At 36.5% G+C, this 15,835-nt stretch overlaps 1 protein-coding gene across 1 annotated transcript in view; it reads right to left on the reverse strand.

The window, feature by feature from the left end:
• The window catches only part of tous (testes of unusual size), a 196,028-nt gene that overhangs the window by 102,414 nt on the left and 77,779 nt on the right, over window positions 1-15,835 (reverse strand). The window contains exon 6 of the mRNA XM_090411201.1: window positions 6,096-6,261. Within this exon, the coding sequence (XP_090267327.1) occupies window positions 6,096-6,261 (166 nt within the window). The remainder of the gene's footprint in view (window positions 1-6,095; window positions 6,262-15,835) is intronic.

The raw sequence follows: 15,835 nt of genomic DNA on the forward strand, positions 1-15,835 counted from the left end.
TGGTCTCCTGGTTTCAGTGATGATTCTGATATAGTGGAGAGAGAGAGAGAGAGAGAGAGAGTAAAAAGGAGAGTGTTAAAAAACGATACCAGGATTCTGGAATACTGATTATGAAAACAGATATTGAGAATTTGTAGACTGCAGACACTATAAAGGAGATAGAAATGATATGATTGAGACACACTTCTGAAAGACCAATAGATGGAATTTTTCATTTTCTGAAGGGTGGGGGAAGGACAAAGAGAGCATCCATGGAAGTTGAGAATGAATGTCATGAAGACGGGGTGAGCTAAAGTTTTCTCTCATAGAGTGGTGCAAGATTGAAATCAATTGCCATTGGATGTTGTGTGTGTGCAAGTAAGTGTGAATGAATTCAGGAACAGGTATGACAGCTAGTGCGGGTAGTATTTGGACTCCCTCGATAACTCCCTGGAGGTTTCTCTTAATAATAATAATAATAAAGCTTATCTCTGGAAGACAGGAGGATTGCAGAAAATATCAAGTATTAAAAGTGAAAAAAAAATGTTTCAAAATGGAAGGAAAAATGTTGTAACAGAGTTTGTTCAGATTAATGACTCATAGGTAACAGGTCAGCTCAGACATTGATGAGCATGAGGAACTTGAGAACATCAAACTGCAGATGACATCCAATGATATTAATACATACTATGGCAGTTTGGATGAATAAACATCTTAATGACCTTCTAACAGGGAATAGGAAGGAATACACTGATGGAAACAGAGAGTGATTTGAAATACAGAAGCTAGTAGATCCGTTTTTGGAAGATGAGGTGCAAGAGGCCTTGGTAAGGAACTCCATGTGTATTTCTTCTGAGCCAGCTGCATGGGAATACAGCTGGCTCAGAAGAAATACACATGGAATTAAGAAGGCGATCAGCTGCCAAGAATAATAACAAGAAAGTTAAATCAAGTCCTAGAAGGTGATGCAACTATTATCATATGTGACTCCTAACTTTAAAAAAGGGTAGTAACCTTCAAATTACAGAGGCATTAGTGCGATGACCTTCATGAGTAGACTATTAAGTAAAATTATAACTACAGAGTTAGAGAAGAGTATATTACCTTTTGTGGGTGTGGGTGTGTGTGTGTGTGTTAGAAGAACAGGCTGGCTTTTGGCTTTACTGCTGGAAAGTCTTATATTGATAATATTTTCATCCTAAGACAGATCATCAAAAAAAGAACTGCAAAAAAAGTCAAAAGGCATATGATTCTGTTCCCACTAGAAAAATCTGACACTCAATGAGGAGGATGGATGAGAGTGAGTTGATTAAGAGAATATACAGGTTTCAGAGCAGTCGTTAAATCTGATGGACTGGTAACAAGTCTACTGCTAAGTCTGGTGGACAAGGATTGTGGGATGTCACAAGATCCACCCTGATGCAGTGTTTGCACACTGGAATACTTCATGTAGAAGAATGTGTGGGAGTTGAGATAAGGGACAGCAGCATCATTCATTCACTACTGTTTGCTGATGATCAAGAGATAATTGCTCAAGATCAGGATGACATTATTATTATGAGAAAATTGGTTGATGTTTACAAAATGGGAGACCAGAAAGTTAATCTTACAAAGACAAAATATTTAGTGGTTGGTAGAGAACACAGAGACTTATATCTCCGTTAGTAAAGTCAATGCAGTAAATCATTTCATATACTTGGGATCTATTATTCATAAGTTAAAGCTGTAGATGATCATGTCAACCAAGCTTGTAATGCTATTAAACAAATGAATGGTTTGTGACATTAAACAAGAAATGAAGATGATATCCCAATGATAGTTGAGGAGTTGAAGGATAGACTTTGATTGTAAAGTAGAAGAATCATATGAGAGTTGTGGATATGGGTTGATTACAATGGAGTGTGTATATATCTCGCCTTCAAAGAGTTGAGAACAAAACTACTTATGGGGAGATTGGATTTGCAAGAAAAAAACACCAGAAATCATTGATCAAGTGCAGGATATGGTATTGGATGACTGGAGAGTCAAAGGGCAAAAAATTGCTGAGACTATAGGCATTTCAAAAGAACATGTAGGATATATTGAAATTGAAATTTAGGGGACACATTGCAAAAGTGGCCAAATCAGCTCATCAAATCACTTGGTTGCTGAAGAATACGTTAACAAGCAGAGACAAGCAGGTTATTGTTCCTCTGTATCGAGCCTTGATAAGACCTCATCTCGACTACTGTGCTCAGATTTGGTCACCTAGGTTTCTTCTTGATGGGGAGGAGGTGGAGAGGATCCAGAGGCGAGTGACCAAGATGATAGCAGGTCTGTGGAATGAACCGTATGAGAACAGGTTGAGGATTTGTGGGTTGCAAAAATTGGTTGATAGGCGGAGGAGGGGAGATATGATTGAGACATTCAAATTACTGAAGGGTTTCTATAAAATTAATTCAGAAGATATTTTTGAGAACAGGACTGGTTGTGGGAGGACTAGGGGACATCCATGGAAACTGGGCAAAAGTGTGGTTAGTAAAGGTGTTAGAGCTGGGTTCTTTACTTTTAGAGTAGTGAATGAGTGGAATGCGCTCCCTGAGTCTGTGGTGGATGCTGTGACAGTGAATGAGTTTAAGGCGAGGTATGATAGATACTGTATGAATGTCAAATAGTTGTGATGAAAATGATTTGGGGCCTCCCTCGATGAGTCTAATGACTCCCTGGAGTTGCCCGTAATAATAATAATAATAATAATAATAATAATAATAATATTTTGCATTAAGAATTGCATATGAAAAAGCTTTGCGCAAGATGGGTGCCATGCTTGCTCATAGCAGATCAAAAATGCACTTACATAAAAATCTCTGACCACTGCTTGGAGTGTTTTAACAAGAATAAAACTGATTTTGTGCATCGATTTATTACTACAGATGAGACTTGGATTCACCATTACACACACAAACAGCAGTCAAAACAGTGGACAGAAGCCGGCTGTTCAGCGCCAAAGAAGACAAAGTCGATTCCATCAGCAGGAAAGATCATGGCATCGGTGTTTTGGGATGCTAAAGGCATTTTGTTTATTAATTATCTTGAAAAGGGTAAAACCATAACTGGGGAATATTATTCCGATCTTTTAAGAAGACTAGATGAAAAAATTTGTGAGAAAAGACTGGGTTTGCAGAAGAAAAAATCATCTTTCATCAGGACAATGCACCTGCCACAAAGGTGTTTTGGCAGTAGGAAAATTAAGGGATCTGCACTATGAATTGTTGGAACATCCATCCTCTTCCCCAGATTTAGTTCCCTCTGACTTCTATTTCTTCCCAAAACTAAAACTCTTCCTCGCTGGTCAGCATTTTTCTTCAAATCAAGAAGTGATCTTCATTTAAGACTAATACATTTATTCCAGCAATGCTATGTTGAAAAATAAAATTAATTTTGAAATTATAAATTCGTTTTTCATTGTTAGGTTGAGAACTTTTCAGACCACCCTCGTAGTTCCAGTCTCCTCTCATATTCTATCTTTTTCTAATCATATTCTAGTCTTCGTCATGTAATTCGTCATTCAACTAACTGCTCTCTGCCTCTCTCTCTCTCCACAATCTTTTTTTCTTCTTCAATTCCCCTTTATTCCTTTTTTCATCCATTTGACTCCAAACTGCTTTATCTTCTTTACTTGAGGTATGCAATCTATCATTACAATCATGTCCCCTGAGCTTCAACTATCTTCTCATACTTACTTCTCATATTCTAAGATTTGACAATTTCTTACATTGATGCCATATGCAGCTTGGAATCTTTTCAGCTCAACATACATAACCTTACACTTATTTGCATTGAACTGATCATTATTCCTTGTCTATAGTGAATTCAGATCATTCTATATCATCAAACAACTGGATACTCCATGTCAGATTATTCCAAATATCATTAATATACAAATTAAATAGCAGTATCCTAAGTACAAGATCTGTGGTAAACCAGCAGTAATCTGCTTTCTCCCAGATTCTACTCCACGATATACTACTCTTTGACGTCTGTCTATTAGCTACCCTGTTATGTATTGCAACCAGCTTCATCTTCATTTTCTCCAATTTGTGTATGGATTTCCATGTAGTCTTATCAAATACCTTTGCAAAGTTAGCAGTATCATCACATAACTATTATCTTGATGCAACTCAACTCTCACTTTTTTATTTTTTTTATGTGAATCCAATCCACAAAAGTTTGTAAACTTGTAGTATATATGAGATGAGCTAAGTACTATATTATATAGAACCTGCTCTGGGGACTTTTTTAAGTGACCTCTCCAAATAAGAAGGATGATGGTCCCATACTAGGCAATAAAAAAATTCATCTACAACTTTATTATAGAAAGTGAATGAATTATCAAGGCAAGACCTACTATTCACAAAACAACATATCCCTTGCATTCTGGAGAACTTTTCTTAATCAACTTTTCCAATATCTTTACACACTCGTGAGATACTGGCTGGTCTATAATCTTTTGTCTCTATTTGGGGAACTTCCATTATATAATGAAACTATCTCTTTCATTTCCCCTGGAGACCTTGCTTGGCTAGTGCTGAGACTTAAACATTCTGGAAATATTATTATTATTCAGGCCTCCATGGAGTCAAGAGACTCATCGTGGGAGGTCCTTCTTAGGAAACACAAAGTCTATCATACCACTCCTTGAACCCATTGACCGTTCTAGCTCTCACCACTCTCTCAGGCAATGCATTCCACAGTTCAACCACCCTCCAAGCAAAGAAACCACTCCTCACCCTCTTGCTCACAGCTTCCTTTCGTAACTTCCAGGGATGGCTCCTTGTCATCGCTCCTTCTTGCTGTTCCACCAAGCAAAAGAACTCCCCAATCTCCACACTGTAACTGTCTCTCAACAGTTTAAAAGTCTCGATCATATTACCTCTCCTTCTTCTATCCACCATACTCTGCAGTCCACATTCCCTCAGCCGATCCTCATAACTGATATTGTACAGTACTGAAACCATCTTTGTTATCTACCTCTGTACCTTATCCACAGTTATCCAAATCCTGGGGACCAAATTGAGAACAATAGTCCAAGTGTGGTCTGATCAGGGTCTTATACAATGGAATAATAACTCTTTTATCTCTGCAGGTCAGCGTCCTTCTCAGTATTGCAGCAATCCTCTGGGTTACATTCACCACCTTGGCAATATGCTCTCTGAATTTCAGTTTTCTATCAATCATCACCCCTAGATCTCTTGTCTCCCCTACTTCCTCCAGTACAGCTCTTCCAATTGAGTATGCAGCCTCATATCGATGGATACCAAACTTCAAGACTTTACATTTCGCTGCATTAAACCGATGACCCCATTCATTTTCTCATCTGCCTAGTTTATTCAAATCCTCTTGCAGGGCTGCTACATCTGCATTATTACTGATGACCCTTCCCAGCTTCACATAATCTGCAAACAATTGAATATCCCCTTGCAACCCATTGAAAATGTCAATAATATAAAGTTTGAACAATACAGGTCCCAGTACTGAGCCCTGTGGAACCCCACTTGTAACCTTTGGCTTCCTTGATATTGCTCCACCATATACACAACTCTCTGATACCTATCAGACAGACAATCCTGAATCCAGTTGACTAACCCGACATTTAAACCAATGTGCTGTAACTTAAATAGCAACTTATCATGTGGCATCCTGTCAAATGCCTTTGCAAAATCCAAAAAAATGGCAGTATATGCTTTTCCACTCATCAATTGCTCTTGTAACTTTATTATAAAAGGCAATCATATTACTAAAGCAAGAGTGCACCTTATCAAATCCATTATATGATAGAAATTCAAATTAAACATAAAGTGTGAAATTGCACTAAACCTGAAAAAAAAAAAGGCACAAGTAAGGAAAAGAAAAATTTGGTAAGTTTGCAAACATGAAGACATCATTTCATTTACGCAGTGTCTTAATGAATTGTCCTATGATTTTTCAATAGAGTATGTAAAGACAATGAATCAAGGTAAAAAAAGATAAGTATTATCCTCACTTTATTATTAGAAACCCAAACAACCACAGTATTAAAATGTTTATAAAAGACACACAATATAATAATAATATAGTAATAATATTTATTACATTACTTTTTTACATCCTCTAGTGTCGAACTGTTTAACCATTCGAAGGTCATCTAAAAGTATGGTGTACATCATGGCATATTCATTAAATCCGACTGCTAAAAATAAACCAGTGGGATGAAGTGCCACACTGAGAATTTCATCATAAAACTTCTTCTTTAATTCTTGCATACTGAAAGAGAAAAGCATTATTATTATCATCATCAATTTCCTGATATGCAACCAAACGGTTGTACAGGATACTATGATAATACGGCATAATTAAGTTTACATTATTACTAATTGCTTATCCACAATTTTCCTCCAAATTAGTCTATTACATTACATTACCTAATACTGTCATATCTAATATTTTGGTTTTAGTAAGATACTTCTGACCAAATCAGACCAAGACAAATTATACAGGCATTGCCATGGAGTCTGAAAACTCATCATGAGAAATGCACACTAACTTTTATACAACAATATCTATCATACCTTTCCTTAAGCTCATTCATTGCTTCCACAGATGATCCCTAATTCTCTCTCTCTATTTGTCACGTATTGAAAAATTTCCTTTGCATCAGTCTTACAGAATTCCTTTAATAACTTATAAGTTTCTATCATGTCTACTCTTTTCAACCTATCCTCACAGGAAGCATTCCACAGATCAAACTTGGTCATTTATCTCTGAATCCTCTCCACCACCACCACTACTTACTGATCCTCAAGAAACCTATGATTTGGTATCATACCAAATCATGCAGCTGAATCATAAACTCATCGAGAGGGATAATAATTCCTATATATTATTATTATATAATATAATATACTAATATATAATATATATATATATATATATATATATAATACTAATATATAATATAATATACTATGCTACATATATATAGAAAAGGACGATCATTTATAGACCCAGCCTTTTGCCTAAAATTAATAATAGAGAAAAGAAGAGAATACAATTTAGAAACACATATTGCATTTAAGTTTAAGGGAGATGGTAAATCCGGTATTATTCTACAGCCAGGTACGAATCTCGGATCGAAAACCATCGAAATCCTAGAGTTTCATGCCAAAAAAACTATTAGCGAGCCCAAGTGTAAGTAATCACTCAGGTAGTACAACACCGGGGCAACTTGGAGCAAAGGTGAAGCAAGCTCCGTCACTGTCCTTAATATTCTCTCATAATGTAAAACGCAGCTCCTAGGAGATGTATTACTGTTTTACATTATGAGAAGAGGTCACTACCCAGACCGGTTTCAACCCTTTTTGAGGTCTCATCAGTGAGTAGGTAGACCTGTTATTACTACTATAACAAGTCTTTTGGCTTGTTATAGTAGTAATAACATTTCCTTTGCAAAGTCAATAAATACAAGATTGTATTTATTGACTTTGAAAAAGCATTTGACAAAGTTAAAAGATTATTATTATTACAAATATACTATAATATAATATAATATACTATATATATATAGAAAAGGACGATCTTGTATAGACCCAGCCTTTTGCCTAAAATTAATAATAGAGAAAAGAAGAGAACACAATTTAGAAACACATATTGCATTTATTGACTTTGAAAAAACATTTGACAAAGTTAAAAGAAACATATTATTTAACATATTAAAAGAAAGACAAATACCAAATAATATCCTAAAAGCTATCACAAGTATATATAAAAATAATCAAATACAAATAAGATTAAATCACGAGCTATCATATATGAGAGAGATAAATCAACGGATCCGACAGGGATGCTCCCTCTCAGCAACTCTTTTTAATATCTACTTAAATAAAATAATAATAAAATGGAATAAAAATTTACATCAAGGAATTAAACCTTCTCCTACAGTAAACTTAAACACTCTCCTCTTTGCCGACGACCAAATAATAATTACAAATTCTGAAGATAACTTACAGAAAGCTATTTTAGATCTAAATGAGATATCCGAAGATTATGGTATGATAATATCGACAGAAAAATCAAAAACTATGGCTTTAAAGGACAAGATCCAGCAAGAACTAAAATAGTATAGATAACAAGATCTTAGAACAGGTGAATTCATTTAACTACCTAGGATGTATGATCACATATGAAAATGAAAAAGATAAGATATAAACGTAAAAATTGCAAAATATTTAAAAATAACAGGTGTAATTAAATCTATATTTAAACCAAACCTAGCTCAAAAACAAACCAGACTAAAAGTATACAATACATTAGCCCTACCAGTCTTAATGTATGGAAGCGAAATCTGGACAATAAAACAAAAAGACAAAAATTAACAACAGCAGAAGTGAACTTTATGAGAAAAACTGCAAAGTATACCCTATTTGATCACAAAAGAAATTAAGAAATTATGAAAGAATTAAACCAAGTACCAGTAATCGAAAAAATTAAAAAATATAAACATAAAGGGATAGAACACGCTCAAAGAATGAAAACAGAAAAATTACCAAAACAAGCCTTAAAGTACAAGCCATTAGGAGAAAAAAAACCAGGAAGTCCTCTTAAACGATTCAACGATGACTTCTAAGGCCGGAATGCTAGGCCTAAATCCTTGATACGCATGATGATGATATATTATTATTATTATTACCCCAAGACCTCATGAAGTCAAAGACTCGTCTGGGAGGTCCTTTTATCACACACAACTCATCATGCCATGCCTTGAACACATTCAAACCCCTTGCAGACACCACATTCTCAGGCAAGGCACTCCAATCATTCACAACTCTGCACGAAAAAAACCTGCCTCTCACTTCCCTACTCACACCCTCTTTATACAGTTTCCAGGGATGACCTCTGGTTCTCCCCTGATCTCCCACTATTTTCTGTAGAACCTCTCCAGCATTGATCCTATAACAAGCACTTAATAACTTGTAGGTCTCTATCATATCTCCCCTCTTCCTCCTGTCCACCAGACTCTGCAAGTTGCATCTTCTCAATCCTCCCTCATACTCTACATTCCAGAGGTAACTCAGTCATTCCAGTCAATCGCATTTCGACACTTTCCAGCATCTCTTCATCCTTCTGAAAACTAGGTAACCAAATCTGGGCACAGTAGTCCATGTGTGGCCTAATTAAAGCCTTATACAAAGGAACAAGAATCTCCCAACTTCTACATGTCAATGTCCTCCACATCATTTGACTGTGTGTCCCCTAATTTTCAGATCCTTATCCATCACCCCCAGATCTCTTATTTCTTCCACCTCCAACAATATATCCTCACCAAGCATAAATTCTGCATCTCATTTTTGTTTTCCAAATTTTAAAACCTTACATTTTGCAACATTGAACTCACATCTCCATTTCCGTACCCAATCATTCAATTTATTCAAGTCTTCTTGTAAGGCCACAACATCTTCCCTACTCTTCATGGTTTATCTCAACTTTTCAACATCTGCAAAAAACTGAATATCTCCATCCAAATCTTCACCTATATCGTTAATATACAAGTTAAACAGTATAAACCAGACCAGACCCCTGAGGCACTCCACTAGTGACTTTCCTTTTCCTGGATATCGCTCCCCCATACACAACTTGTTGATACCTATCAGATAGCCAGTCTCCAATCGAATGCACTAATCTTATATCCAACCCCATCTGCTCTAGTTTGACCATCAATTTATCATGAGGTACTCTATCAAAAGCCTTTGCAAAATCCAAGTATATTACTATGCATCCTTCTCCTCTGTCCAAGGAAGCAGCCACTTTATTGTAATAAGTAAGTAATTACTAAAACATGACCTCCCTTAAGCAAATTCATGCTATCCATCAAAGATAATACCATTGTTGTGAACCCAACTCTGGATCCTAGTTCTCACAAGCTTCTCCAACAACTTAACCACAATACCTGACACACAGATAGGCCTATAGTTTGATGCTTAAGTTCGCTCGGCTCCTTTATGAAGTGGCACAATCTTGCCCTCCTTCTGCTCCTTAGTGACTTGACCGAGTGCAAGACTCATATTAAAAAAATATGTCAAGACAGGTGTCAACTCCCTGGCATATTCCTTCAGAATACGTGGTAATATATTATAAATTCCCACAGCCTTATTAACATCTAGTTTACTGAACTCTCCATACACCTCTTGTTCACTTACAGTCAGTCTCTCCTCCCCATCATCTACTACTCTCAATCTCTCCATGAAGTCACATTCACAAGATTGAAAGAACTTTATGAATTGCTCATTGAGTATCTCCACCACACATTCTGGAACATCTTCTTTATACCATTTCCTCCAATCAATGTCATCCTTCCATAATCATTCTTTCTTTTGCTGGCTACATATCGAAAGAACTCCTTAGGATTCTTTTTGGCTTCATTAGCTAACTGCTGTTCATACCTCTGTTTAGCTACCCTCACCAACTAAGTCACCCTCCTTGCCTGGTCTTTGTAGACCTCATGGAATAAGTTATTTCCACTTCTCTTATGCTGCCTCCACAATGCCCTCTTTCTCTGTATTGTATGCTTAATCTCTTTATTCATCCATCCACCTACCTTATTTAACCTTCTCACCCTTGGAATACACTTAGACATTGCATCTACTAGATGGTTTTTGAAAATTCCCCCAAGCTGCATTGATCTCTTTTCCAGCTACCTCCTCATTCCATGCTACACCTGCAAGCTGTCTCCTGAGCTCTTCATAATCACCCCCCCCCCCTTGTAGTTCCACATATACCCTTTTTTCACAGGGGTCCTTGAACTTCTGGCAACCACCCAGGTAATCACCTCATGGTCACTTTCACCAATTGGTGGATGATTTGTCACCTCATTTATAATTACTTATAATTACATCCTCTGATGAGATGACCAAATCCAAGACCCTTAATCCTCGTGTGCCCTCTGTTACATACTGTCTGAGGTAGTTATCCCTCAAAATCTCAAGAAACTAATTTTCTTTACTTCCAGTTGCTACTCATCATTCCAGTCTATAGTGCCATAATTAAAATCTCATTATGATCACCCTTTTCTTATTTGCTTGACTAATTTGATTATACAGTTCATTATCACCACCATCCACATTACCTGGTCTATAACGACATCCAACCAAGTATTTGATTCCATTCACCTCTATCTCACACCGTACTGCCTCAAAACCACTGGCACTATTTCTCTCTTGCATCTCTACTTTGTATAGACATAACTCTTTCTCTATCATCAACAGCACTCCCCCCTCCCTTTTTACCCCTTCTATCCTCACAAAACACATCATACCTTTCCATCTCTATTTCTGTCAGGATGTTGTCCTCTTACAACCATGTACCACTTATTCTGACAATCTTTGGGTGAACTGACACAATTAATGCAACCATTTCATCTGCCTTGTTTCTTATACTTCTAGCATTTGTATACAAACACAACAGCTCATTTCTGGATATACAGCTAGTTCCACTGATAACACTCACTCGATGTGATCTCTCCATGTTCAACTGGGACAATTTCCCTTTCTGCTTATTCATTTTAAAAACCCTTTTCAATTCCAACTGTTTCCTCTTGATACCAGGTCATCCCATTTCTTTCCTGTCTACACATGCTCTCAAGTAATATACTTATATATATATATATATATATATATATATATATATATATATATATATCTGATATACTTAACTATATATACTTAAGTAGTTTTGAATGAATGGAATGATTTGCTAGAGTTAGTTATGAGTGCTTTATCTGTTAATGGGTTCAAGGAGAGATATGACAATGTGTTATATCTCTACTGGATGGTTTGAGTCTCCCGCAATGAGTTTTTGGACTCCATGGAGGTGCCTGTATAATATAATAATACTACTAATAATAATACTTGTTAGCATGTTTTTTATCATCCAAGAAACCTTTTGAACTATTTTACCAACTTTTGCAATATGCCCTGTCAACACTTCAACTCTCTATCCACCATTACCTCAAAATTCCTAGCTTCATCAGCTACCTGCAATCTTTATATCTCTACTCATCCAGTACCATCAATGTGATGCACTTCAGTTTGAAAAGGTTACATGCTATGCATCATGTTGATGATTCTCATTATGCTCATTGATGGTACTTATTATTTAATTTATAAATTAATTTTGCAACATTAAATTGACAATCATTATCTTTTGTCCACAATGCCAGTTTATTTAAATCATCCTGTTGGTTGAATATGAATATTTTATGGTTTAGTAAATCATTTAATTTCTAGTATTGAGACCACATGTTTCTAAACATAAAATATGTTTATTAAAATAAGCAATATAACCCAACAAAAGTTTCATAAGTCATTGAACTTACATCGTCAGGGATGCAAAACTTACATAAAAGACCAGAAAAAATTAATTACACATAGCAGAAATTACGAGAACCTCAAAACTAGTACATAACAAAACAAAGTGACCAGAAACCTTTATATTAATTACTATGTACACAGAAGCAATGCTAGTGTGCTACTGTCACGTTCTATGGAATCGTGTGTTATATTATTATTATTATTATTACATCACACCTCCAGGGAGTACAAAGACTCATCGAGGGAGGGCATCTACTCCACAACTTCTTGTCTCACTACTCCACCAACCTTCATCATATAACACCAACTGCCACCACTAGTACTTTCACAGAATCACAAACATCCATGCCCATGGTGGGATTCGAACCCACAGCCTTTTGATTAAAGAGCGGATATGCTAACCACTCTGCCAACCAGGCCGGCAAATCTGTTATATCCAAGGTCAATTATCAATGAGATGAAAACAGACCAAATTTGGTCTACACAGTGTAATAAAAACCTTTGTTTTTATTACACTGTGTGGGGGATACAGACCTTTTCTGAGGCTTCTTTAAATCTATGGCATTTCTTGCAAATTACTTCATGGCCTTTGTTTGTTGCATGGAAAACTAATCCTAATTTGTGTTCTTTTCTCAATGTCTTTTACATGTTCAGACGTGTATTTCTCCAGATCATCCCATCTGGCCTACCTAGGAAATGCCACAAGAGCAGTGGATTTTTGTAAGCTGTTTTTTACATGAGAGGATGTGAAGGTAAGAATGTAAGGATGTAAGAACTTTGAGATCTTATATCCACAAAACTTCCACACCCTCTCATGAAAAAAAACAGGAGTTTACATGCACTTTTATCTTTGGTTAATTCACAGTATGAACCAAACACAATCCATAGAATTCTTGATACATCTCTGACAGCTCTTTTATGTAAATGAGATTTCAAAAATTTTGATTTCGAAAAAAATCACTTCACCTTACGTCAAGAAATTCATTACAGACAAAATTGTAATGTTGCTTCATGAATAAAACATTAAAGTGGAATTTTGCTAATACAAGCCATTCTTTAACATTGTATTCATGAAGGAATATTACAATTTTGTTTGTAACATTCTTGATGTAAAGTAAAGTGATTTTTTTGAAATTCAAATTTTTGAAATCTTGTTTATTTAAAAGAGCTGTCAAAGATGTATCAAGAATTATGTTAACTGCCTTTGGTTCATACTGCCAATGAATCAAAGATGAAAGTGCATAAATTTCAGTTCATATGCCTCTGATAGCTCCTTTAAAGAAGATGTCCAATTGGTTGCTAGTGGAAATCATCAAAATCTCCATCTGGATGATATGCCTTGGCAAAGTGATCACTCAGCAACTCAACTATTTCTCTTGCCTCTGTTACCTTCCTACCATTAGCACTTATTAAAGTCATTCTTCCATGGTCACTCTTCCTCTTACTTGCTACATAAAGAAAAAACTTTTCTGGGTTTACTTTGGCCTGCATAGCTAATTTTCTCTCATAATCTGATTTGGCCTTTCTTACCATAATAGTCACCCATCTTGTTTGCACTCTATACTGCTCATGAATATGCTGATGATCTTTTTCTTTATATTCCCTCCACATTTTCATTTTTTTTTCAGTTCTTGCTTTATATCTCTATTCATCCACTTAATCCCCTTGGATGAGCAGAGATATAAACCAGAACATGGGTCTGCAGATTGATGCTGTTTCTCTCAAAAAATCTGTAGCCACTTCCCATGCACTCCTGACATTCTTTCTTCGTAATTTCTCAAGCCATGGTGCTGCTCCAAGATCCTCCTCCTCTTAAGTGGTTTACCAGTTCACCATTAAACCTGTTCTTGACCTTGAATTTCACATGTTTAGCAACCTCCCAGAAAAAAAGACTGCATGGTATCTTGCAGTCTTTTTTTCTCATAAACCTATGATCCCCTCCATGACATTCTGGTTCAGGTGATTATCCCTTAGCAACTGTATAAATTCCAGTTACATTTTGCTATTTCCCATTTCTTCCCTCCAATCTATAAATGCTTGGCCTGCACTTATTGCGCTATCTGTCAATGCATGGTATCTTCCTGTGGAACTCTTGGTCTATTGCAGCAAACAATAATATATTTTGTCCTATTGGCTGCTATTTTGCACCAGACAGCCTCAAATGAATCATCTCTCTAGACAAAAATCCTCTTTAACGTCTACTTTTGTTAGTTGAAGTTCTTCAGCTATCATCAGCAATAGCGCATGTCCTGTCCCTTTATTCCCTTTATTTATTGAATATTGATAATTCAGGCATTTGTGTATATGCATTTCAACATCTCCGGTAGTCGGGAGTTCGAAAATTAGAAAGATTGAATGACAGAGAGAATGTGACGTGAGATTCGAAAGATGAATTCGGCTGGATAAGACAAGAGATGAAACGGATGCGGAGTGAAATTAAGAAAATTCAGGTGAAAACGATTAAAACAAATCAAGAAGATACGAAAGAGTTAACGAAAGATGAGCAAGTGGCATTGTATAGCAACTCCATTATTAAAGGTGTAGTGGATAAGAGGATGCACAAGGTATGTTTTCCAGGCGGTAAAATGAATAGAGTGATTGAGGTACGTCAGAATGGATATCAGGAGGCTGCTTAGATGAATAAAAGAGAATAGTGTGACAGGAAAGGTAGTAAGCATGTTGCCTAGGTATGACTGTAGTGAGATAAGGAAGAGAGCAAGGATTATGAATGGTGTGTTGAAATGTGTGAGGAGAGAGGAGTACAATTTGTTAATGTGTGGAATGAGTTTGAAGGATGAAGTGAACTGTATAGGAGCGATGGACTGCATTTGAGTGGTTATGGTGTGAGTCATTTGGAGAGACTGTTGCTAAAAGGTAGAGAAGTGAGTATAGAGAATGGATCAGATCTAGTGGGAAGTGATGTGGAAGAGCAGGAGACTACGAGAGGAGAGAATGAGGAAGTAGGTGGCATGAGTATGGAAAATGAGAGAATGGGTGTGCAAGACGAACAGGGAAATGGGAAGGCTCAGGGTGGACAGGAGTACACAGCGTGAGATAGATGGATGCTCCGAGAGGATGTGAGAGCATATGTAGACAGGAAAGAAATGGGATGACCTGGGATCGTTAGAATGGAAAAGGGTTCTAAAATCAATAAGCAGAAAGGGAAATGGCACCAGTCGAGCATGAAGAGATCACACTGAATGAGTTTTATCAGTGGAACTAGGTTTAGAACCAGGAATGAGCTGTTGTGTTTATATACAAATGCTAGAAGTGTAAGAAACAAGGCAGATGAAATGGTTGCACTAATTGAGTCTGTTTACCCAAAAATTGTTGGAATAAGTGAGACATGGTTAGATGAGGATGACATCCTGACAAGAATAGAGATGGAAGGATATGATGTGTTTCGTGAAAAAGGGAGTAAAAAGGGAGGGGGAGTGCTATTGATGATAGAGAAAGAGTTATGTCCATACAAAGTA

This window comes from Typopeltis vanoorti, chromosome 21 (assembly GCF_054136105.1).
Source record: "Typopeltis vanoorti isolate ZY-2024b chromosome 21, IOZ_Tvanoo_1.0, whole genome shotgun sequence".
Lineage (NCBI taxonomy): Eukaryota > Metazoa > Arthropoda > Arachnida > Uropygi > Thelyphonidae > Typopeltis > Typopeltis vanoorti.